Here is a 26,225-nt window from a genome sequence, read left to right as displayed (position 1 = left end):
CAACGGGAAGGACAGTAGGTGTATAGACTAGGGGGTTGGTCCCTAGATAAGCCTTCTTAGCGGAAGGCACAGCCTATGCACTGAACAATTACAATCAAGAACTGGAACCTTATCAACATTGTCGTCACTGTGTTCCTCCGGCTCTAATTCATAGCTGTTCTGTTGGTGAAGCGACAGCTGTTAGCGATGAGGCAGTGAAGGAACGGTAACTTTGGGAATCAACTATTTCTAAGCCGTCGCTTGTTAGGATGATTTTTCGGAGATACTTCCTTCTAGTAGATACTCCCGGATCCATACTGTCCATTAAATCGATATTAGACATCAAAATTGATGATCCGTTTGTGTTTTCTGCACACCATCATAAATGCAACGTCGAATGGATCAATGAAAATGATGAGGTTTTGACAGGCTACCACAGTTGTATTTTACATTTGATCGTCCATATACAGTAGCGTTAGCGTTGTTATGATATACTTCGTAGATTGGATACTAGCGACACTCACGTCTCTTCTGAAATTCTCAGCTAGACTACTTTCAGGAATAATGCTGGGGAGTAAACATTGATTCCAATCTAGACAAGAGTAACAGAAGCATGACTGTCGCTATTCCCGGCCACGCCCATCTTTACCATAACTAGGGATAGGGAAGGAAATGTTGATGTAGTACTTACTTAACGAGAGGCCACCGACTTAGCGACACCCTCATAAATTTGATCGTCCATATACAGTAGCGCCAAAAGCATGCTGTGGTGGGTTCAAAACATGACCATCTAAATTGATCCATTCTGAGCCAAAAACAGCCTGAGCCTTTCGGTTATGCGTAACCCTGTCGATGGTTTCAACTTGTTTCCGGCTGGTCAGGAAGCACTTGAAGCAGCCGATGACTGGTTTGATCTTCCGCTGGGCGAGCTCCATTTCACTGTTGACGAGACGAGATGTACATAACCATGTTCATAGCTAAAGATATTTTTTGATTTCAATATACTAGAATCCAGGTGAAATTTATGCGTCACTAGTGGTGGGAAATAGTACTAGTCGATGGTGATAAATTTACGACAGCCGGTTCAAATTCCAGAGATTGAATGACAAATTATTGAAAAAAAAAAGTTCAAAATAGTGAGATACGATCATTATTATGAATGATACATGTAGGAAATTCGTCGAATAATGTAATGTTATGTTAATTTGCATTGCAATGTCATTGAAAGATAATGAAAATGCGTTTTTTGATGTATCGATATTATTTAGGTTATATTTTGTATGATTGCAGATTCCTATCCCGAAATCGACGTCCATGTCAGTCTGCTGGATATACTGGATTATGTTGGGAACTCCGTGCTAGCGGATTTAGAGACCTAGCATATTGTGTGCCTTGGCCATACCGGTAGATCAGCAGCAAAGCAAAAATTGAGGGGAATGGGTTTGTGCTGCAAATTTCCCATCCCGGGGAGCGGTCACATGAAATTAATCTTAAATTACCCCACGACAACAAACTTTGGGACTTATATTCAACAAAATGATGGGAGCATATTCGCTCTTTCCTTGTTCCATGAACAGTGGCAACTTTTCTCCACTCCGCAAATTTGTTGCTCCCCGAGTTCCCCCGAGTAATTTGATAAGCTTTTTGATCACCAAAACGTACAGAAAAGGGTGAACTTTCAATTTCCAAAGTGAAAATACTGATGTGAGTCGCGTTTGACAGTTGTATACATTTTTTTTATCACCGCTACCACAACAGCGCCACGAGTGGCCGGTGGCTGGTTGGATTTCATTATCAGTCTCATGAGAGACAAAGAATGTAATAAATAAGAAAAATGATGAACAAGTGACATGGTATGAGCACAGACAAACAGACATAACACTAACAAGCTGTTCATCGAACAAGCATTTAGCGGTCAATTTAAAAGTATCTCAGTTGGAGTCTCAGTCTCGCATAGTCAATTCCCTTGCGTTTGACGTTTACACACTACCGTCATCTGTTCAGCGTACTACCCATCACAGCTACTCAACAGATGGCGGTAACGTTTTAGCACAGACAAACAGACGTAACTCTTCATTGTGTATCTTCGTTCACGCATTTAACGGTTGATTTGAATATTATCAGTTCCGCGAACTACTCGCCGCAGCGCTGGCATCGGATCACTTTGACGTTTCTATACATTCTATAGAACTTTTATGCAATATTGTTTGCGAGTTAGCGAGCAAGCTTGTTTTCCGCGAGAAGCCTGAAAGATGTCGCTACTGAGGTCCTATGTTTTGAGATATATGTTTTCAAGAAAAACTTTTTCAAAGAGTTTCGTCTGTTTGTCTGTGGTTTTAGCGACGATGTTTTACAATGAGAAATATTCCATGAGTTATGTCTGTTTGTCTGTGGTATGAGTGAGCGGCGAATCGGAACAATTGCATGTTTAGCTTTGCCTGCCCTCAGACAATTTATCACATATCTAATAGATGAAAACCATGTGAATTTCACATAGCTAAAAATCTCACCACAAAATCACATGATTATTATGATGCCGATGATATTCATATGAAAAATCATATAAAATTAACGCGATCGCATAAATGTTACGTGAAATTCAGATGAATTCCATTAATTTTGTTTATAGATGAAAATAATTTGCGATTCCAATCGAGGGGGACGACTCTATCTACGTTGCAGGAAAGATTGTGTTTTGCTGTGGCTAGCTGCGTGCACGCTGAATAGATAGAAAGAAGATTAATGGCGATTCTGAAGATTTCCTGCAAAAAGATGCAAGTAGATGCAAATAGATGCGAGAACTGAAAGAAGAGTTTTCGAAGATTGATTCGCTAATGTGAAATATTTTGAGCATCTAGTATTGAGATTTAGATGTGTCGCCCCCCTCAATTCCAATGGAAGCTACATGAAAACCTGGGTACTGCGGACTCACTCAATGTGCTTGTCACTTGGGAGCCAGTCAGAACTGTCAAACGGGAGCCAAACATTCAGAAGCAACAAACTAAGTTACTGTTCTTACCTCTCGTCAAGCTTTGCAATCTCATAAAAATGATTCATACTTTTTCATAACACAGTATTAATTGTAATCTCAAAGACAAAAACCAACCGGCTCAATGATGAAAGTATAAAAACCAGCATAGTTTTTATGACTCAGCTGTTTTTTCAATTACAGTAAAACATACTTTGGCGAAACATGTATGTAAACAAACTTTGATAGAGTCATGGGGGCTCGAGCACTCCTGGCTCAGAGCTTTTGGCGGGAATCAACTGAGAAAGAACAAAACAATTTTAAACTTGAACAAATTTTCAAGCAGTTTTCCATTGGCTTGCAAAATGACATCGATTTACTCCGCAGTACTCAGATGAAAACTATTTTCGGTGTGTTTTGCTGTTATTGTAGACCCCCGTTAATCTGAACGACGCTGCGCACATTGCCTAATAAAAAAATACCATAAACGAATGATAACCCAAATGATTAAACTATTCCACAAATGGTTTGGATTATACCTAGAACACGTCGTTAAGTTAAATAACCATAACAATTTTATTAGGGTTTAACGGGGTTCATTTTTAATTTGACCTTCTAGTTAACCGGGTTACCATGTTAAACTGCGCTAGATTAAAAAAAAAAAACTAAGTGCGTGTTGTGCTTAATAGGCCGGAAATGGGGTAGTTAACCCTATACAATACAAGCATATTGTGTTTACGAATACGGTCAAAATTTCGATACTTCTCATTTTCCTAATTTGCAATGCTTGTTGGTATTGGTGCATTTTGAATTTGGATGTGGTTCGAACGGGTGTGGATTCAGTATCAACGGAAAAGCATTAACTTTCACCTTAATATTGGAAACCCCAGTTCCCGATTCGTTTATCCTGTCTCCGCGGTTCCAACTTAATTATAAAGAATCTTGTTTATCAATCGCTGCACACTTAGAAAAACCTAAATTTACACGTGACGGAATCCATCTTTGACATAAAAAATGAGACGTAAACAAACATGTCATGTAAAATTAAGTGCTCCGAGACTTGAAAAGTTCAAAAGTACGTTTGATTGAGGTGAATTTCGCGTCTATTATAACTCAATTTTATGTCAAAATTTACGCTCGTATATGTCCGTCTCAGAGCACCTAAATTTACAACATTTTGTCTAAGTGTGTGGGTCAATTCGGTGCTATCGGCGAACAACAGTACCAGCTGATTTCTGATGGCTTAAACAAAAATAAAACCAACGCAATCAGCATCCTTTCCATTGCATATCCGATGTTGCATTACTTACCGAGAAGCAATGTCTTGCTGAAAAGTACCCGCACACAAGTGACCTCCGTTTGCGCGTTCATTACCGCTGGGACTTTGACAATTCCATCAGAGATGATGGTGGTTATTTCTTTGTTTTGTTTTCACAACCATTTAAATTTTACATTAAATTAAATTAAAGAAAACGAAAGAAACCAAATATATTAAATTTTTACAAAAGGGCGCAATTGAAAACCGAAAAACAATAAGTCAATGCCAACATTTCAAAGGGGCGTAATTGCTTTTGTAAACAATGGCTTTAGCTATCGATTTCTCGCAAATGAAAGCGCATCCCCAAGGCTAGTAGTAGGTCACTTTTTAGTGACTTGGTCACTATTTTGAAGCCAGTCACTAAAAAGTCACTTTCTACACCAAAAAGTCACTTAAGTCACTATTTCTCTAAAAATAATCCCTAAAGTCACTTTTTCACTACTAAAATATTCATTTAATAATTCGAAAATTCATTTATTTATATTTTGGCATTATTTATTGTTATTACTATTGTTTGTGCATCAGGGGTTGGAGAACTAACAAAACATGCATAACCATGGTATCAATTGACGTTTTAGTGGTTTTTAAGAGTTTGAAGTTGGAATGATTTTTCGACGTTGTGAGTGTCAGTGCGTGAATATGCATAAGAATCTCAAGCGTGAATTTTGTTTGCCACATTCGCACGCGAGTTTATTCTCACAAGGAGACTCAATGAATGAGATTTGAGAATTATTTTCCGAACACTGGTCTGTGATAGATTTTCAAAATTCTTTCAAGGATGATTAAGAACTTTAAAAAAATCCCAAGTAAATTAAAGAGAATTTTAAAGGATTCTAGGGAAGACACCAAGATATATCAGAGAATAAGCCAGGTTTACCTACATAGTTAAGCTTGGCTTAACAAATACGAGCGTCGCTTTTGATTATTGTTTAAATTATTGGAGACGTAAAATTCAGCTCCGGAACAATTTTGGAAATAATTTATATTGGAATATTGAATGGAGAGTGAATTTTAACGAGAGTTCCGAGAAGAATGATTGGATGAGAATTCAAGGTCCAATTCTAATAAGAATTCAAAATTAGTTTTGAAATTTTGCTTAAGGGAGCTCTAATGAAAATTCCATGAAAATCCCGTGAACTCCAAAGATGGTCTCTGCAGATACTTCTAAAAGAATTCTGAGGTGATTTCTGAAGATACTTCCAATAATTCTTAAGAGTTCTGAGGAAATACTATGGTATTTCTAAGGAGAATACGAATTGAATTTCCAATCGAAGGGGAGAAGTCCAAGATTGTTCTAAGCAGAAATGTATGAAATTTCTGAAATTGCATTGAAATTCGAAAAAGACTTCAAATAAATTTAAAATTGATTTACGAAGGAGCCTTCAGGGAGTTCCTAGAAGAATCAATGAAAAACGAAAATAATCCACTTTAACTAATGATGTGTTATTACTTCATGCGTGAACAATAGTGAACATACATAGTCGGAGATGCTTAACATCAAATATCAGACTTAAAGTGGAGATTTTATACGATAGATGAGGCAAGAGATGAGGAGATTAAATTATAGAGGTGATAGATCCGTTATAGTCCGGCAGTGTGAAAATTGTATATACAAAGTAGAAAGCGAGCCAAGGACAATTTTTGTGGAAGGTACGAAACGGGTAGATGTTTACGTCAGATGGCGACTTGAGTGTGAAACAATCAATAGAACTGTTTCCGCACATCCGAGGTACATCCGAGGCGATCATCCCTTTTGCCAGTGGTGGCAGGGGGAAACACTCCTCACCATCTCTCATTAACGGATGAGCTTGGTAAAGGAGATGCTCTACCCGATTCGTAGCTTCCTCAAAATGGCCCTTTGTTCGCTTTCTATTTTCTATATACAACGGAACTATCAATTCTTTATTTTCATCTCCTCATCTATCGTATAAAATATCCACTTTAATTCTGATATTTGATGTTAAGCATTTCCAACTACGAAAATAATCTATTTTCAAGAATTTTTTTTTAATTGTTTTGCAAAGAATTTCAAGAGTGCAATATTATTTTTGTTAAAGCTTATTTGCCTCTAAGTTTAAGAGAAGGGGAATTATTCTAAAAAAGTTCTTGAGATCATTCTGAAGCAACTCTGAAATCAAATCACTTAAAATGCTCTTCCAGGAGATTCTGTTGTGAAATTAGTTTAAATTAGAGGAATTTATGAAATTTGATTTTAAGTGCCATGACATAAAAAGTTTATTTCAATATCAAACCGTATTTGAATTTTTAAGTTACCATATAAATGGTTACTTACAGCCTTATTACCGATGTCACTTTACGGTGAAGTGACAACTTATCACTCACGGTGAAGTGATTCCCATTTGATTTACACGGCAATCACTTCACCGTGAGTGAAAACTGGTCACTTCACTTCGTTTTCACCGTGAAGTGACACTCGTAATAAGGCCCTTATTTAGTATTTATAAGTCACTATTTGGTCACTATTTCCGTAATTTTAGTCACTAAAGTCACTACTATTATATCGCATCAGCACTACCAGCCCTGCCCATCCCTCACAATTAACAATGCTAGCTAGTAAAGGAAACATTCCTTTACCTGCTGGTGTCATGATTCTTCACGAGTAAGTTTTTATTCACGAGAAATAGGCGGCTAAAGCCATTGGTTACAAATGCAATTACGCCCCTTTGAAATGTTGACACTGAAGTGGTGTTGAGTACTTAGCACTGATGAAGTCTGCAAGTAGTAGACGAAATACGCGTATCTGTCAAAAGATAAGCAATTATAACGGAATTTAAAGGAAATAAACCAACACACTCAAAACTCTTCATAAAGGGAGGTTCCGTTAAGAGGTTCGACAAATTTTAAAGATTGAATAAGGCGCTGTCAGTGAGGCCAAATTGACAGTTGGTCAAACAAAAGGTACGAAAACAGAAGGGCGTAATCAAAATTGTTGAGAATTTTTAACACTAAAAACACAAAATAAAAATCCAAACTACTATGAACTGATGAACAAGGACCAACTCAAACTAAACACTGCTTACTGCTTTAAAATAAATCATTTTTTTTTGCTTCGAAAACTTTGACAGCGTTTTTTACAGTTCGACATCGTTGTTAGTTTTGCCCTTTTGCAATGTTGATGCCGATATATAGGACTACTACACTGTACCAAAACATCATCCTCCGTTCGAATGAAACCTCAAACTATTCAAATCGAATCATAGCTGCAACCGGATGACGGTTTGTTTTGTAATCAGATGATGCTCCTCTCTAATGCAGGTTGAACATTGATACGAGAAGCGAACGGACCTCAGTTGAAATATGTAATGCCCTTTGTAGAATGATGTTTATCCCAAATTGAAATGCACATGGTATTGGTTCAGCCCCATAACGCAAATCCATCCAAAACGATGATGTAAGTAATTCTATCGACCGTCATTTGCTGATCTGAGCTGACAACCGAGGTGGAAACAGTCATCACTATCTGAGGTGGTATGACCATTGGTAAAGCGTGGAAACCGAAGATTGTCTAATTCGTGGTGAATGGCTGTTCCAATATAAAGACTGGACTCGGAAAAAATGAGACACACAAAAATGATCACCAAAAATTTATTTTAAATCGGATACTTCTCAAATTTTCAGGGATTAAATAACTATATATTAGCTATGTTTTGGCATAACTTATTTATTAAATTTCCTCCCCCAAGCTGAATGCTCGTACATTTCTCTTAACACTGCTAATGAGATCTTGGGCGAGGCTTTGCCCATCTTCCTTACACAATTTCTCCCAGTTTTTCTTCAAAGCTTCATCGGTTTTGAATGTTTTTCCGCTTTTCTTCAACTTCTTCTTCATTATCGCCCAAAACTTTTCGATCGGACGAAGTTCTGGTGTATTTGGCGGGTTCGCCTCCTTCGGGACCACATTAACGCCCTTCGCTTCGTACCAATACATTACAGGCTTGGCGTAATGGTACGAAGCGAGATCCGGACAGAACAGCGTGGGACCACGGTGAGAGCGGAGGAAGGGCAGCAAGCGCTTCTGCAAGCATTCCTCTCGATAAATCTGCCCGTTTATGGTGACGGTTGTAACGAACGGCTTGCTGTACCGTCCGCACTCGCAGATCGCCTGCCACAACAGGTACTTCTTCGCGAATTGTCCATCTTTCTCTTCCGGAACTTTTCCGGAACCTCTTTGCGGGACGTACCGACAAAAAACTCGAGGCCGGGGATTTGTTTGGTGTCCGCCTTGATGTATGTCTCGTCGTCCATGACGAGACAGCCTGGCTTGACCAGCCACTCACGGTACAGCTTCCGCGCACGCAATTTGGCCACCGTGTGTATTGCTTGTCAGTCCGGTTTGGCGCCTTCCTGACCTTAAAAACACGTAGCCCAGCCCGCTTCATGGTCTGCTGGACGAACCACTTCGACGAATTGACCTTTTTGGCCACGTCTCGGGTGGAAAGGTTCGGGTTATTCTTAAAGTACTGCCTTATCTTCCGCGCCTTCTCTGGGTATTCCGTTTTCGGTTTTCGGCCGCTTCCAGCGCGCCGCTCGATGGTCTTCGTCTCCTGGAACATCTTCACAACGCGGGACACGGTGGAATTGTGGATTCCAAGCCTTTTGCCGATCGATCTGTGCGCCTGACCAGGATTATTGAACACCGCGCCCAAGATTTGCTGGTGTAGCTCTTCTTGTTTCGAATGCATCTTGAAAACTACTTGACAGATCGCGCACACATATACATAACACTCTAAACTAGTATTACCTAAAATTTCATTAATTTTTACCCACGCGATAAAAAGTTACACCCAAAACAAAGTGTCGCATTTTTTTCCGAGTCCAGTCTTTATATGGAAAACGAAACGAACCTAGGTATTCATTCGCTTGCCAAAAATTCAAATATTGCTCAAAGTTTACCAAATCGTAGAAATAGATTGGTAATACTACGCAGAACTTTGTAGAATACTGCAAATCGATTAAACTTCTGAGAAACAGTTACTATTATATTAATAAATGAGCTGTGAAAAACTTGATCTAAAATGTACAAAGATCAAATCAAATCGCAGTCTTTGACATCGTGGGTTTGTATAGTATCCTCAATCGAAGTTGGTGAAATTTGAGCAATATTTGGATTTTTGGTAAGCAAATGAATAGGATCGTCTAAGTGACGAACCAGCCAGTGGCTGAAAGTCACTGTAATAAAGAAAAAAAAAAATAAAGAAGAGGATCGTTCTGTTTTCCATACATATTCCAATATACAATTTAAAATTGTCCCTGATCGAGATTATCGAGATTATTTCAATTTCAATTAATTAATTCGTTCAATTTTTGCACAGTTGTTAGGGACTTCAATACGCACTGAACGAATATTGGGGAACAGGGAGTTGTTGAGTTGACTCACCCTAGTGCACAATCCAATTTATTAAATAGCGTAAAATACGCTGTTGTGTGAGGGAACGGATTTTCCATACAAAACTTGTAGCAGAAAGATATTGGTTGGTGAATAGTAAAAGCAACATTTCTATATTAATGAACATATACTTTAACAGATGTATACTATTTCGATTTTTGTACACCCCAACATTTATGTATAAGAGTGTTCCACGTGATGTCTTCTTTTCAAACAAACAACACAATGCATCCTATAGGCAAAAAGGCAATAAACATTTATGTATGATCGAAAATACATCCCGCGTATTGATTGTAGAGCAAGCAGCAAATATTACTCCAAAACACTACCGTCGATCCGAGCCGGAGCATTTGCTTCCACAAAACTGTCCGAAATTCCACGTCTCCCCATTTCATCCGGCACTCCGAGGCGAACTGTATGACATTCATAGCGAAGAAGATCGGCACAAATAGCACCAATCCCAGCAGGGCTTCAACATTCCCCACCACCAAATTGTACAGCGTCCGGGCCAAGGCTTGAACGGAAAACAGAGCCCGCCCGAGCAGGAGATATTGGTGCGGTATCTGAAGGGTCAGGTTCAGCTTCCACACCCTCAGCGGAACCGTAAGCTTGTCCGTCGCGATGGGATTGAGCATTTGCTGGATCAGTTCGTAGGATGCAAAGATCTGGAGTAGATTGAGAGGATTTTGAGGGAATTTCCTGTCATGGCAAGTGGAAGGTAGGTTTACTTACCAGGTTTACAATCAGATACAACCCGACAAAGGTGCTTGAGTAGCGATAGAACGGACAGCTGGTGCAAACCTTCGTTAGAAGGTTGCGATCCCAAAGGAGGAAATTTAGGACAAACGGAAAAATAGTTTGCGGATACTGGCACAATTTTGAATCGAAATGGAGTTTCATTTTTTCCCGGTTATTTTGAAGATTTTTTTAAATGTAAATTCTACTAAAATTTCGACAAGCTCATCACGTAAAATTTGGTCTAGCAAAACATTTGACAGTAGGTAAATAGGTGGAGGATGCCTACTATGGTTAAATCGAAATTTGCATGGTGTCTGGAAGAACACATATAGGGTATGTGTGCCAGTATTTGGCCCTATGAATTTCACACTTTTTCAAAACTTAGTTCGATAAAAAGTTAGAACATATGTTTTGCCATATCTATACGCAGATAAAACCATGAAAATTAAACTGGCACTACAGCCTCTTATAGGCCAGATGTCCACTGTTGTGGCATCTGCTAGCATGTTAAAACATCATGTCGATGTCGTGTGACGTAAGCTGAACGTCTTCATGTTCAAGGTACCCTCTCCTTACATTGGTCATGATGTTTAAACATGCTAGCAGATGCCACCCCACCGCCACAGCAGATGGGCCCCTGACCTTAGGGAATGTTCACAATGAGACGATATATGCTTAAGACTCACCCAAATTACTTAATATTTCCTCTTTATTTGTGTAATGTATCTGTTTTCTTCACCGTGTATGCAAAACCGTTAGCAATCGATCACACTTTGCTACTACAAAAGTAATCATCGTCTTTGTGACATTCTAGGACTAAAAAAACATGCTCTTTTGCTCTGGATGCGTGTGCCACAAATTAGATCAATCATTATAATCTCGTTTTTGATCAGATTTTTTTTTGTTTTCGTTGAGGATAGAATGAAGGTAAAACAATACAAAAGTTATGAACCGAACAAAAATTGCCAGACTGTTTCTAAACGTGAACGGTGCTGTTCCTGATGCTTAAGCTGTTGCTACAACAGGAAACTATTGGGATAGACCAAAAGCAGATAGATATGAAAAATGAAAACCTGACCTACCTGTTCTATCGCCCTCAGCAAAGCGCGGAGGCAGCGAGATCATCGAACTACGCCAGGTATAGCTGACCGTCGCTGGCAACTGTGGCCGTTGTTGTCCCTCCGGCCGTCGTCAGTGTTAGTGTTTGGTGTTGCTGCAGGTGCTGCTGTTGAGATAATTTTTTCGCCTTCATCTTGGCGAACCGTTTGTGGGACTTCTCGATGGCGTCCTTCATTTCGGACACATACTCATCGTACTTGAGCCGATCCTTGAACCACGCCACTGCAAACAAACTAAGTTTTAGCATATTCCGTTTTCGCCCCGTCGTGATCTCAACTCACCGTACAAAGAATCACTGAAGATTACCAACGAGGACAGCTTGAACTTTTTGCCACCGTCCCACGTAACCGCATCGAGTACTTCGTCGCTGACTATCATCGACAGTGCATTCATCACGATGTTTTCATCACATTCCAGCTTTATCTTGGTCAGATACTCGAACAGCTTGTTGTACAGACTTTCGTCGCTGCAGATGCCCTTGTTTAATTCGATCAATTCCTTCAGTGTTCTCAGTGGAAACTTAAAGGTCGGTTCCATACTGATGCAGTTGGACTCGGTAGCGATCAGTCCTAGGCTGGCAGCTGTGGCAGCCGTCGTAGGAACCGTAGCCGATCCTGATGCTTCCTGTTTCAGTGCAGCCAGCCGATTAAAGCTCTGCTCGGCTACCACTTTCAGCAGTTCCTCAATATTCGTCAACTTCTTCAGTATCATCCTAATATCATCCGGCTGCGAGGAAACGGGTTGCTGCTGATGAACTGACATGCCACCCGTTCCGATGGTAATTCCCGTCCCACCAGCCATAATTGTACCCATAACGCTATTCATTGTCCCGCTGTTACTATTGCTGGACGAAGTGCTCGCAGCAACGCAGGATGATGAAGGCTCCTGCAGTCGGACTCGCCTCAGCTCCTCAGAGTCCATACTGTGTTCGTCGTCGTAGTCATGATCGCCGGATGTCGCTGGAAAAAGAAACCTTACTTCAACTCGTTTCATTTTCGCAAGAAATCGAACCTAAACTTACAGGGCTTTTCATCGTGTTTGTCCTTATCCCGGAACTTCTTGATGATGATGTGAATGTCGTCCGATATGGGAATCCGCTTCTTTTTCGCTACAAAAAAAAAAAATAATTACAATTTTTCGACACAATTCGCACTCCACAGTCCCAGCATTAAAACCTACACGTTGTGGCATAGTTATGGCAATTATCCATTCTTGGGCTGAGATCTACCGCCGGGTGACGGTCCGTTCCGAAGCCAAGCAAAAATAACAACCGTAAACAAACTTAACGCAAACTGCTCTGCTTTTCCCGAGCACCCTGCGCCGTTGACCGTTACCAATTTTACTTCCACCGGACGGGCACGTTCCTAGTCTCTACAAAGGCGCTCCATTTCATTTGGAAATGTCGCTGAATTTTTGGGAATTTTTACAAAAATCACAAAACGAATCACTGATTCAGCCAAGACTATTTTTTTTTTATTTTTCACAAGTTTGACATTTTGTTCACGGTTGACGAATGACAACCCAAACACGAATTTACCTGGCCATTTTTCTCCAAAAATGAATCGGATGAATCGGTTCATGTGACTACTTAGTCGTAATTTATATATTTTTAACAAATTTTGTTACGATAATTTATAGTGCCACACAGTGGGGCAGCAAGTCAGATAGCGTGGCCAAAACCTCTATCGTCATAAGTAGAGTCCTGTAAAACGCTGGCCAGACTGAGTAGTTACAACATGTTATAAGCCAATATTGATGAAATTTTTCTTGTCGATAATTATTATAAAATGTTATAACTCTGTAGTCTGAACGTATTGGTGGAAACTAACGATTTTAAATTGACTCACTACTTAAGTTAGCCTTGTTCGAAGAAACGTTGCGGACGCCACCAGAATTTACCGAATTCATGAACATTTATTCCGAGAGTAAACGATGTTATAAATTCCTAAAGGGATTTCAGTATGTTAAATTTTGCATAAATTACCGGGTATCAACTACGACATACTTTTGCTAATTGGGTTCTTTAAGGGTATTGAGGTAAATGCATATTCGTAATCTGCATTAAAAATGGAACCCAAACCCAAAATTTCATCAATTTTGGTACACTGGAACTTTTTTAAATAAGAACGATTACATTTGCAAAAATCACCTTATTAGCGCCCCTCGGTGTCACTTTGTATGGGAGCGAGCTGTCATTTTGTCAGTTTAGTGTCAAACAGTGAAGTTATTATTTTGCTTTAAATCTTGGTTTAAAAATCGAGATGAAAGTGTGTGGGTTCGAAAAAAATATCGCTGTGCTCAGAAAACGAAGCTCTTTCAGATGATATATAAAAACCAATATATTTTTCAAAATTAAAGAACCCAATTCAACACCTCTTCAAACATAAATCCGATTGCGTCGTAGGCATCCCTAGCTTGCGCAGTTTCAGCTGTTGCATATTAAATGTTGATTAGCAAACGGGTGCTTATAATCTTCAAATTAAATAATTTTCCTTTACCTTTTAGTTCGGTAATATAGACTTAATTGTAGTTTGTAGAATTTTTCTCCTAAATTTCTATTTATAGATGTAACCTATTATTTAAGAACACTAGTCAGTAATTTGATTCGGTATTTGTAATTTGTTCTTCTCACCTTATGTTGATTTCAATTTTAACTGTAGGAAAACTATTGAAAGGTGTTGTCGAGGCAGTGGTTTATTGGCAAAAGAGAATGAGCAGCATATGTGGAACGAAGCGGTGCAACAAGCAGTCTACACGATCAGCAGAAGCCTAACATCAGCGTTGCAGGAGCCGGCTCTCAACGGTTCGGACTGGACTACCAAGAAACGTCCCAACAAACAATCGTCTATTGAAGAATCGACTTATTGGCCATTTTATTCAACTGCATGCTTAATAGTACTTGTACTATTTTTAATAATAACTTCTGTTCAGGCTTTGTTCACACAAATCTGGAGAATTTATTCAACCACAACATTGAACTACTGGTGTTGTATAAAGTATGTCGAGAAGCTTTTATTCGACTTATATGAGTTGTAACAGAGTTTATACGATAAAATTTTTGATTATTCAGCGTTTATTAGACATCACTGCTTCCTTAAATTAAAACAGTGATGGTCTGTACACGCTTGATTCTCAAGTGAAGTAAGGTTTAATTAGACATTATTATACATTATATTCAACTGTGAGAAAATTAACCCAAAAATAAAAAGGACGTGGACAGGGAAGGGTGTGTTTCTTAAGTGTATTGTATTTCATTATTTCTGACGTAGCTCGCACCACACACAGATATTAGAAAATTTATTATATTATTTATACATGTCGTTGTATGGGGATTCGAACCATGTGTACCTTCCGATCACCAGCCACTTGCCTTGTCATCTGCGCTATCCTAGAATTCATCATATGGGCAACTCAATAATCAATAAAAGCTTGCATGAAAGTAAATACCTATCAGCACTCCCGATCGCAACTCTAGCTCCTTCAAGGCCCTGTGGGAATGATTAATTCATTCATCGTTGTTTTAAATGAGACCAAGTCGAGAGAAAGGATGCTCGGTTATATTTCAAACTAGATCAATGCATTCATTATCGTGAGTCATGTGATCGATGATTACTATTTAAATTAATTATGTTCTACACAAATAAAAAAAGGGTTGAGGTTGGGATTGAACTCACAACCTTCTAATTGGAAAGCGGAAACGATAACCACTACTCTACTGATTTCGCTGTGTTGTAAGACTGAATCAGTTTTGTCGAATAATGAATTTAATACGTCGTTTATAAAGCATTTACAAATCATGTGATTACAACATGGATGCATAGTGGTATAAGAGCTATTATGCTGACTGTATTCACCTTTATTCAGCAATATTGTAAAGTAATGCAATGAAATCTAATAAAGCATGTTATTAAATCAATTGAAAACAGTCGAATGAAAGTGTCAATGCATGTACAAATTACACTTATTCAGTTTGTTATTAGATCGAACTTCTGGCGTTGAATTGGGAAGACATTTACCAGTTTTACAGCTTTTAATAAGTAAATTAACCAGATTAGAGCAAACAGTGGAATAAATGTGCATCTATCGATCTCAATGAACTTTTTCAGCACATAATTCGACAACTCTTTTTATTCAGCATTGTACCAACAATTGTACACTGTTACACAGCATTTATTCAATGTGTATGCTTATTTGTGACTTTGAATTGTTTGTTGGGGTATGCTCCAGTGGTTCGAATGAGTACCGTACGCACGTAACTGTTAGTGGCCGTACAGCAGAAATTGCACCTGCATCAAATGGACGTTCGGACTGCCTTTCTGAACGGAACATTGTCAGAGACGGTCTACATGCGGCAACCACCACGTGTAAACCGGTTTCCACACCATTGGAACCAAACACCAAGTTGGAAAAGCTACACGATGACCGGGAACAATTCAAGTGTCCCTATCGAGAGCTGACGGGATGTCTGACATACCTCATGCTGTCTTCCCGTCAGAATATTTGTGCCACTGTTAACGTCCTCAGTCGGTTCCAGAGTGCGCCATCAGAGGAACATTGGAAGGCTCTTTTTTTTTTAACTCTTTATTTGTTCCAAATTCAAAATAAATTACATTTCATTTTTAACCTAGGTGCTCCAGTTACTACAGTAACTTACCAGCCTTAATTGATATGATCTATATCTAAGTGTTTTTACATTGTTCCTGTCTTGGCAATTCAGTATTTTAAACAGGTTTTTTTTAAACCTGCATGTCAGTATAACAATTGATAGCTTAAAACTAAAAAACTAAAACTAAATCTTATCTAAGTATAAAGGGAATTAATCGTTGCAATTGATGATTGCAACGATTTTTGCCTGAAATTATTAATTATTTTGTTGGACATTTGTTCTAAACAGGGGAACGACACTCATTTGGATGTATTTTTTCAGTCTAGTAATTACTTGGGATTTTCGGGGAAAAACATATTTGATGGGATTTTTTTGAGTGTGTCGTGTTGACGAAAATAGAGCAGGCGTATAAAAAATAGATGGGAATAGATCAGGCAATTGATGTGATGTGAGGGGTGTTAAAGAATTTCAGAGGGATACGAGTCTGAACCAAGGGGGGGAGGTGGCTGTCAAATACGAACAATCGTCGCCTACCTCGCATAACTGGTTCCAAACGTAAACAAGCCATAAGAAACCTACAGCGTTTGTTTACGTTTGGAACCAGTTTCATACAAGATGATCAGTAGGCTGATTTGACAGCACATCCCCCCCCCCAGGTCTGAACGCGAAGAGGATAGGTGTAAAAAGAAGAAAAATTTGCTGCAATGAAGCGTCCATGAATTACGTAATGCTTATAGGAGGAGAGGGGGTCACCTATATCGCTACGAATTATACATAGGGGAGGAGTAGTAAAGCTTTGCGTTACGTAACAAAGAGAACATTTTGTTTTTTTTTCGTTACTTGATGTAAAGTTTTAAAATACAGGTCTTTTTTGACGTTTTTAGCAACGACAACGAAGGCTGTCATAACTAAATCTTGCTTTGCAAAATGGATATGTTTTAATTTTATAAATTGAGCTTTTTGCTATCCTTGAACTTTTGAAAAGAAGGTACTCGATGGTACGCTGATCTTTTGTTTTTGTTTTGAATATTAATAATATAATTAATTACCTAAACATAAAAAATACAAAACGAAATCAAGCATTAATTAAATGAAAAGGCGGGGGGTGTGGGTTTATAGAACGTTACGTAATAAATAGAGGGGGGTCATTTTAAGTGTAACGTTTTGTTCCAAACGGGCGGGGGTCAAAAATATTGATTTTTAGCGAAACGGAATTAATGGACACCGCTCGGGACACCGCCCAACTATAATAACCAAAGCTCACAGCTCAAGTGCAGAAAACGGTTTCGCACCGAATAGGTCGAAACTGCACAGTAGGAGGAACGAGTGATGGCGATGGATTACAAGGCTCCGGTTAATATTCCCAGCTGTATTTGGACGGGAATTTGATTCGCAATATTCTCGCACAGAAATACATCAGCCGGTGGGTGTCTTACTTCACCATTAGCTCTTTCTTATCCGAACCCTTGACCAGCAGCAGAGACGAGTAAAACTTGGGCCGAGTGGAAAAAAATACCTGAACTCCTTTTCCACCTGCTTGTCGTAGGGGGTTTCATTAGTAAGGCTTTTCCCGGGGCTAGAATCAGCAGTTCGAACGAAATCAACAGTTGCCAGTTGCTTTGCGCCTGTTCGGCAACTTCCATGCTACAACACACAGAGACCCGGGCTCTTATCCGTCGAATTCGATCGGTTTGAGTCCGGGAAATGGATGTGCGTTGCCGTCTCCTCCGTGATGCACTTGATGTTTTTTGCCCCCGAGACCGAGTGGTCCTTCATCTTTTTTTTTAGTTTTCGCACCGATTTTTTACCGGCATGGCCAGCTGACATACGTGGTGTTTGTTGTGGAGAGTGTTGTAAACTGACAGTGAGTATGGCAGAGTGCTTCGCGGTCGACCTGAAAACTTCGAGAAACTGCACGGCTTGCTTGACAATTTGTGTGCATGCAGAAGGGATAAGTTGGGAATAGAAAGAATAGATAGGATGGATTGAAATTTTGTGCACGTTGACAATTATATGAGAGGTTTGGGTAAAAATGGGATAATCCTGAAGTGTCGTTCCCCCTGGTTCTAAAGTCTCAACATTCGAAATTCTTTGAACCTCAGTAGTACCAACCGGTGGAAACTAACGATTTTAAATTGGCTCACTACTTGACTAGCCTATTGGTCCCAAGCAAACAAGCATCGTACCCCATTCTAGTCGAAATTCTACTACTACACTATGTTTGTTTTGATTCGCTATGAAAGTTTGACAGATAAAATGAGGGGTTAGTGGATTTTCCTATGTTTCAAGGGGTGCATCGATAAGCTTGGGACTGAAGATAGTACCAGAGCTGAGCCAAAAAGTTGAGCACGTTTCTTCGGGAGCTACTAGTCTTAGAGTTACCTCTATGGTAGTACCATAGAGGTAACTCTAAGACCACTGGGTCCCGAAGAAAATCATTATTATTTTTGGCTCACTCAGTACCAGAACAACGGTCCCAAGCAGTCCCAAGCTATTTCACTCACCCCTGCATGTTCTGCATGAATCCACACACCCCTGATGTTATCTGTCAAACTTTCATAGCGAATCAAAACAAACATAGTGTAGTAATAGAATTTCAACTAGAATAGGGTACGTTAATCGTTTGCTTGGGACCAATAGGCTACTAAAGTGGTGAGCCAATTTAAAAACGTTAGTTTCGTATTGATTGTTGGTAGTACTGTACCAGGGAGGCAACTTCAAAATCATCTTCAGAATTTTGTTCTGAATCCTTTGAAGTGCTTTTTTCCTGGTAGTGCAACAACAAGACCATATTGGCACAGCGTAAAGCATGGCTGGTCTAAAAACTTGTTTAAATATTAGAAGTTTATTCGTCAGGCAAAGTTTGGATTTCCTGTTTATAAGAGGATACAAACATTTAATATATTTGTTACATTTAGCTTGAATGCCCTCAATGTGATCTTTAAAAGTTAATTTTTGGTCAAGAACTAATCCAAGATATTTCACTTGGTTTGACCAGGAAATTGGAACTCCGTTCATAGTGACTATGTGACTACTACTAGGTTTCAAAAACGAAGCTCTAGGCTTATGTGGAAATATTATAAGTTGAGTTTTGGAAGCGTTGGGAGAAATCTTCCATTTTTGTAAATAAGAAGAGAAAATATCTAAACTTTTCTGCAGTCTGCTGCAAATAACACGAAGACTTCTTCCTTTAGCGGAAATGCCTGTGTCATCAGCGAACAAAGATTTGTGGCAACCCTGAGGCAAATCAGGGAGGTCCGAAGTGAAAATGTTATACAATATAGGCCCAAGAATGCTACCCTGAGGAACTCCTGCCCTAACAGGTAGTCGATTAGATTTGGAATTTTGATAATTTACCTGTAGAGTTCTGTCAGTTAAATAATTTTGAACTAATTTCATAATGTAAAGTGGAAAATTAAACTTTTTCAATTTAGCAATCAAACCTTCATGCCAAACACTGTCGAATGCTTTTTCTATGTCTAGAAGGGCAACTCTAGTTGAGTGGCCTTCAGATTTGTTTGAACGAATTAAATTGGTAACTCTTAAGAGTTGATGAGTAGTTGAATGCCCATGGCGAAATCCAAACTGCTCATCTGCAAAAATTGAGTTCGTATTGATGTGAAGCATCATTCTATTAAAAATTATTTTTTCAAAAAGTTTACTTATTGAAGAAAGCAAACTTATTGGACGGTAGCTAGAAGCTTCAGCTGGACTTTTATCCGGCTTCAAAATTGGAACAACTTTTGCATTTTTCCATTTATCAGGAAAGTATGCCAAATGGAAACATCTGTTAAATAATTTTACCAAGAAAGACAAGGTACTCTCTGGGAGTTTTTTGATGAGGATATAGAAAATTCCATAATCACCTGGAGCTTTCATATTTTGAAATTTTTTAGTTATAGACCTTACTTCGTCCAAATCAGTCCCCCAGGAATCATCAAAAACATTTTCCCGAGAGAAAATATTCCGAAAATCCCGAGCAACCTGATTCTCAATAGGACTAGTAAGACCCAAACTGAAATTATGGGAACTCTCAAATTGCTTAGCAAGTTTCTGAGCTTTTTCCAAATTTGTGATCAAAATGTTACCACCTTCTTTAAGCGCTGGAATTGGCTTTTAAGGTTTTTTCAAAATTTTTGTGAGTTTCCAAAAGGGTTTGGAACTTGGGTCTAATTTAGAAACATTATTTTCAAAAGTTTTGTTCCTCAGGGCAGAGAATCGCTTTTTAATTTGTTTTTGCAAATCCCGCCAGATAACTTTCATGGCAGGATCGCGTGTTCTTTGAAATTGTCTTCTACGGACATTTTTAAGACGGATCAAGAGCTGAAGATCATCGTCTATTATAATTGAATCGAATTTAACCTCGCATTTTGGTACTGAGGCAGCTCTTGCTTCAACTATAGAAGTAGTCAGAGATTCAAGAGCATAATTAATTTCATCTTTGGTTTGCAAAGGAATGTTTGAATCGAAGTTATGTTCCTTAAATGTTCGATATTGCTCCCAATCAGCCCTATGGTAATTGAAAGTAGAGCTGTTGGGATTACAAATTATTTCTTGGGATATTTCAAAAGTTACTGGAAGGTGATCAGAACCGAAGTCAGCATGGGTAACCAATTGGCTACAAAGTTGACATGAATCAGTTAAGACCAAATCAATAGTTGAGGGATTTCTTGCAGAAGAAAAGCATTTTGGACTGTTCGGATATTGAATAGTGTAATAACCTGCAGAACAATCATCAAACAGAATATTACCATTGGAATTGCTTTGAGCATTATTCCATGAGCGGTGTTTTGCATTAAAATCACCAATAATGAAGAATTTAGACCTATGACGGGTAAGTTTCTGAAGGTCACCCTTGAGAAAATTCTTTTGCTGGCCTACGCATTGGAATGGCAAATAGGCAGCTATAATCGTAAGTTGTCCAAATTTTGTTTCTACAGAAACTCCCAAAGTTTCAAAAACTTTGGTTTCAAATTAAGAAAGAATTTTATGTTGATTCGTCTATGAATGATGGCAACGCCACCCCAAGCTCCATCTAGACGATCGTTTCTATAAATGAAATAGTTTGCGTCCTTCTTTACCTTATGGTTAGGTTTAAGGAACGTTTCAGTTATAACGGCAATATGCACGTTATGAACTCTCACAAGATATATAGCTCGTTTTCATTATCTTTAAGAGATCGAGCATTCCAATTTAAAATGTTTAATGCTTTAAAATCCATTACTGAATTTTAAAGTCATGACAATATTATTAGCAAATTTTATTCCAGTTTGAATAGCATCAAACATGGAGTTAGATTTAGGCATATCAGAAATCATGTCAATTAATGAATTCTGTAAAAATTCCATTTTAGGAGCAGTAATGCTTCCTAAGTCAAAATTGTCAAAATTTCCGTTAGAACGTTGGTTAGTATTTTGATTTCTACCCGCTGCAATAGCAGCATAGGTAGCTCCATTAACTCGCTGAACATTGTTAGCAGCGAGGGGAATAGGTACAGATGAAACATTTGAAGCAGGGGTGATATTTGTACCTACGGGAACGAATGTAGAATTTGTTCCTCGCTGACCGTTGTTAACAGCAGCGGAATTTGTACCTGGTCGGAAACGTGGAGCGTTTCCTACCTGACGGTTAGAACGAGATTGTAAGATCGCTTTGCGAGTCTTACATTCCCAAAAATTGGATTTGTGGTTTTCACCACAGTTTGAACATTTAAATTTCTTAGGATCTTCCTTCACAGGACAGTCGTCCTTTGCGTGAGAGGAATCACCACAATTCATGCATTTACCTGGCATGTAGCAATTTTTAGTTCCGTGACCCCATCCCTGGCACTTACGGCCCTGAGTGAGGTTTTGGAAATTTCCTCCAGTCTTCCTGAAGTGTTCCCACTTCACTCGGACATGGAGCATAAGGCTAGCTTTTTCTAAGGCCTTAAGGTTGTTTAGTTCACAAGACTTGAAGTGAACTAAATAAAAATCATTAGAAATACCGTTGCGCGAATCGCCAGGACGGGATTTAATTTTCATTTTGATTACTTGGAGTGGCACAACTCCAAGTAATTTTGCCAGTTCGTCTTTGATCTGATCCGGGGATTCACCACTGGGCAATCCTTTCATGACAACCTTGAACACACGTTCAGTTTTGGTGTCGTAAGTAAAAAATGTGTGCTTTTTCTCAGTAAGATACTTGAGAAGACATTTAAATCCGTCCAAGGTTTCAGCCATGGTGGGTATATAAATGGTGATACAGCTTTGTCACTATATAGGCGAGGAGGTCGCGGGGGGGGAAAAGTGCGGTTTTAGAGCAAATTGTAAACAAACTCGGTCGCTGTCCCATACAAAAATCCAACATGGCTGAATCATGAATTTGACACATTAGAACACCTATTTGTAGTCACCTTGGTTTCAGCCAATACACGGCATTCACCCCGACGTCCAATTTGTAGTGAAAACTTAACTTTCACGAAATTCAAAAGTTCCATGCGAAGAGCATGGAAATCGGAAGTGGTTAACACAATAGGGGGAATCTTTTCCTTCTTGGCATTAAGCCGGGAAAGTTTACTAGAATTTTTCTTGGATGATGGATCATTCTCATCATCCGTGAGCAAATCAAATTGATTACTCAAATTAATATCATCAGAAGGGAGGTCAAGAGTTTGCCCCTTTCTTTTGCGTTTAGGCGCCATGGCGGCAGTAAATTTTTATCCAAATCGACTTCCAAGCAGATTACTATAAGAATCTGAAGGATCGAAGAGGAATTTTCCAAATCGATATCCAAGAAGGATTACCTCGGGTAGGGTCCAAACAAGGATCGAAGAGGAATAAGAGTTGAACAAGGTAGAAAATTTTTACAGGTTGAGCACTGAAAAGTGCTGTTTAAATTTGTTGTAGCTTTAGGTAGTAGTAACACTTCCTTAAGCAAAAAGCAAATAGATCCGCACGGCAAGAGAGCACGATGCGGACTGATTGGAAGGCTCTCAAAAGAGTCCTACGCTACCTTCAAGGGACGAAGGAGTTTTCCTTTCTCTATCATCGTGACGAGGAGAACGTTCCACTGCTCGGGTTTGCGGACGCAGATTGGGGCGGCGATGTGAACGATAGAAGATCCACGTCAGGATTCTGCTTCAAAGTTTTCGGCAACACGGTGACATGGGTTACACGCAAGCAAGCAACCATTTCGTTGTCCTCAACCGAGGCGGAATACGTTTCTCTGAGCCAGGCTGCATGCGAGGCAATGTGGCTACGAAATCTCGTTACAGAGTTTGGTTTTGTGCTGGATGCACCTCTTGTCATCTTCGAGTACAACCAGTCCTGCATCCAAATTGCGAAGGAGTCAAGGGACCAAAAACGGCTCAAACATCTTGACATCCTGTACAACTTTGTTCGAGAGCGAATCGAGCAACAAGAGATCGAGGTGAGGTATGTACCGACTCTGCGAGATCAGTGACGGGTCCCGCTACTCACTTCTCTTACTCACAGGAAGTCGAGGGGTTCGCCGAATCGATAGGCGTAGCAAATCGATTAACGTACCCCAATCCAGTCGAAATTCTACTACTACACTATGTTTGTTTTGATTCGCTATGAAAGTTTGACAGATAAAATGATGGGTTCGTGGATTTTCCTATGTTTCGAGGGTTGCATCGATTAGCTTGGGACCGAAGAGTGTACCAGAGCTGAGCCAAAACGTTGAGCACGTTATTTCGGGACCTTCTGGTCTTAGAATTACCTCTAGTAGTTAGCAGATTTGTAGAAAAATTTCCAATCGTCATCGTTTGTAATTTTGTCAAGATAAAGATATTTTTGGTTTCCTCACCAGGAGACATTTCTCAGGACTATAGGAAGTTAAGTATAGAAAAGTTAAGAGGAAAACAAAAATAATCCCACGTGAAAGAAGTTTATTGACTGCTTTTTGGTTTATCTCTGTCTACCTCTTGTAGCACGATTTCGATTCTGTATCTTGCAGGCGATTTTTCTTAGCTGATTCCGGTAGTCATTCATAGTCGAATATTCGGTCTTCCAAATATCTAAAATTATAATTTTACCAGATTTATAAGAAGGATTCAGTTAAACAATTATAAAAAAAAACTATACCGTAGAGCAACTGGTTGAAGATATAGAACGACATCATGTTTATTTCAGCTTCGTTAAAACCAAGCTCATTGATGAGGCTTTCCGTGACAAAATCTCTCAAAATTGGTTCAAGATTACGGCTGTGCTTCTGTATGGTTGCTCCCAGGAAATTGACCTTAAAAAGAAATATCTTTCTCAGAATGTACTTTTACAAGCTGCTACGTTTCAAACTTACAAACGAAACAAAAGACTCCTGATCACTCGTAATCGATTCTTCCAGCTCTCGCAGATCATCTACCCGATTGATGGGGAATTCAACCAGCTTCAGCTCGTCCTGCTCGATGAACTCTGCGATGAGATCATTGTCGTCGGAGTCCATTTCGAGATGAATTTCATCAACGACCTCATCTTGCACCTGCATCGGTTCTGCAGGAGGAGATTGAGCCACCTGTGCCATGGCCAGAGCAGTCGGAGTTGCAGCAATGAATTGCCGACTCAGTAAACCGTTCATCTGCACCGCACTTATGCTGTCCGCCTGTGCATTAATGTAGATGATGTTCTCAAGTTTCTTCTCGATATCGTCCAGCCGGGCTATGATCGACTTTAGCGTTTCCGGGTCGAATTCGGTTTCACTGGGATCGGCGAAGGTTTTCTGTATTTTCTGGATGACGGCTGGTGAGAAGTTGTAACGTTAGGGTTTAGGATACTGAAATGCAATCTGCGGAAACGTACTTTAAAAGATCGGGCATTCCTAATAAAAAAATACCATAACCAAACGATAAATGATGACTGTTCCACAAATGGTTTAGATGATACCCTGAACACGTCGTTAAGCAAAATAACCATATAAATTTTATTAGGGATTTCTTATTCATCCAACTTCTAGCGCTCTGTCTGGGATTGTTCTAAAAAGGAGAATTCACAGAGAATTTCGAGCATAATTCCAGAAAATAACGAGTAGCATCCCAGGAGATTTGGAGGAAATTTGCCGAGAGAGTCTCATGGACATTTTGAGAAGAATTTCAAAGAATTCTGAGGTAAATCCCTTGCATCAGACTTAATTTATGGCATGCTATACTAAGGAAAACTTAAGAGCTCCGGAATTATAGGCATTGGCGTAACTACAGGGATAATGTAGCCCCCTCAAGAATTGTTACTACAATTACTTATTTTCATTACACCCCCCAAGGACGCCAATGGTTTTAGGAATATTCAAGCACCCATATATGGTTCGAACGAAAACGAAAATATGGGCTAAGATTCCACGAGAAATATTCGAGATATCAGACACAGAATTGGAAGGTTCCAATCAAAGTCCCGATTCTTTTTGGTTCCCAGTTCAGAGGGTGTCCACAGACAAACATACATAAAACTAACAAGTTTATCATCTATCACGGATTTAACGGACAATTTAAATGTTTTTTTTTTTAGTTGGCAGTACCGCCACTTGTGGCGCGCATAGTTAATTCGCTTGCGTTTGCCGTTTACTTTACCGCCATCTGTTACTACTCATGACTGTGTATTCAACAGATGGCGATAGTGTTTTACAGTGAGATTCAATGTGTTATTTGTCTGTTTGTCTGTGCTGTATCTATTTTCATTTTGACTGAAAATATTTTCTTTCCAAATCATCCTTTTTTTCTAACTTCCCTTTTCAAATCTGAATCCAGAACAAAACAAAAACTACAACCAGCATACGCCCTCTTTCTTACAGATATCATCCTCGTCCTCCTCGATATCAATTTCGTCGATTCCTGCATCGGTGCGGAACTTTTTCACCTCGATTCGTATGTCGTCCGATATGTTGAAGCTCCGGATCGTCGTGGAGATGTTCGATTGCACTACATTCATCCTGGAAGCACCGGAAATCCCGAATTCCGAGTGCACCACCAAACGCATCCACTTGCACTTTTGAAACACACAAAACAAACTACGATGAACTTGGAAAATGAACACTGCAATAATTTGACAGTTCTGTCGTTGGGATGAATCTGGAAAGGGCCAGGTAAATAGCTAGCACCGTT

General features: G+C 39.3%; 4 protein-coding genes across 4 annotated transcripts in view; 1 reads left to right on the top strand and 3 right to left on the bottom strand.

The window, feature by feature from the left end:
- Eato (Engulfment ABC Transporter in the ovary) overlaps positions 1-26,225 on the top strand; it is a 218,506-nt gene that overhangs the window by 39,015 nt on the left and 153,266 nt on the right. The window lies entirely within an intron of this gene.
- LOC135710158 (uncharacterized) lies at positions 8,603-10,663 on the bottom strand. The gene is made up of 2 exons (XM_065232671.1): positions 10,405-10,663; positions 8,603-10,337 (listed from the first exon to the last, which is right to left on the bottom strand). Exons 1-2 carry the CDS (start codon positions 10,570-10,572, stop codon positions 9,930-9,932), a joined length of 576 nt encoding a protein of 191 aa, XP_065088743.1. The 5' UTR covers positions 10,573-10,663; the 3' UTR covers positions 8,603-9,929.
- Positions 11,102-12,994, bottom strand: LOC135710151 (uncharacterized). The gene is made up of 4 exons (XM_065232664.1): positions 12,709-12,994; positions 12,551-12,637; positions 11,811-12,488; positions 11,102-11,751 (listed from the first exon to the last, which is right to left on the bottom strand). Exons 1-4 carry the CDS (start codon positions 12,737-12,739, stop codon positions 11,540-11,542), a joined length of 1,008 nt encoding a protein of 335 aa, XP_065088736.1. The 5' UTR covers positions 12,740-12,994; the 3' UTR covers positions 11,102-11,539.
- Positions 24,038-26,148, bottom strand: LOC135710152 (uncharacterized). Its single transcript, XM_065232665.1, has 4 exons — positions 25,914-26,148; positions 24,437-24,873; positions 24,223-24,376; positions 24,038-24,155 (listed from the first exon to the last, which is right to left on the bottom strand). Exons 1-4 carry the CDS (start codon positions 26,098-26,100, stop codon positions 24,046-24,048), a joined length of 888 nt encoding a protein of 295 aa, XP_065088737.1. The 5' UTR covers positions 26,101-26,148; the 3' UTR covers positions 24,038-24,045.

Source organism: Ochlerotatus camptorhynchus, unplaced genomic scaffold (assembly GCF_037179485.1).
Source record: "Ochlerotatus camptorhynchus isolate MF236.1 unplaced genomic scaffold, CSIRO-AGI_Acam_v1.1 ptg000370l, whole genome shotgun sequence".
Taxonomy (NCBI): domain Eukaryota; kingdom Metazoa; phylum Arthropoda; class Insecta; order Diptera; family Culicidae; genus Ochlerotatus; species Ochlerotatus camptorhynchus.
The sequence above is the reverse complement of the archived record's forward strand: the minus strand, read 5'-3'. Positions and strand labels throughout refer to the sequence as shown.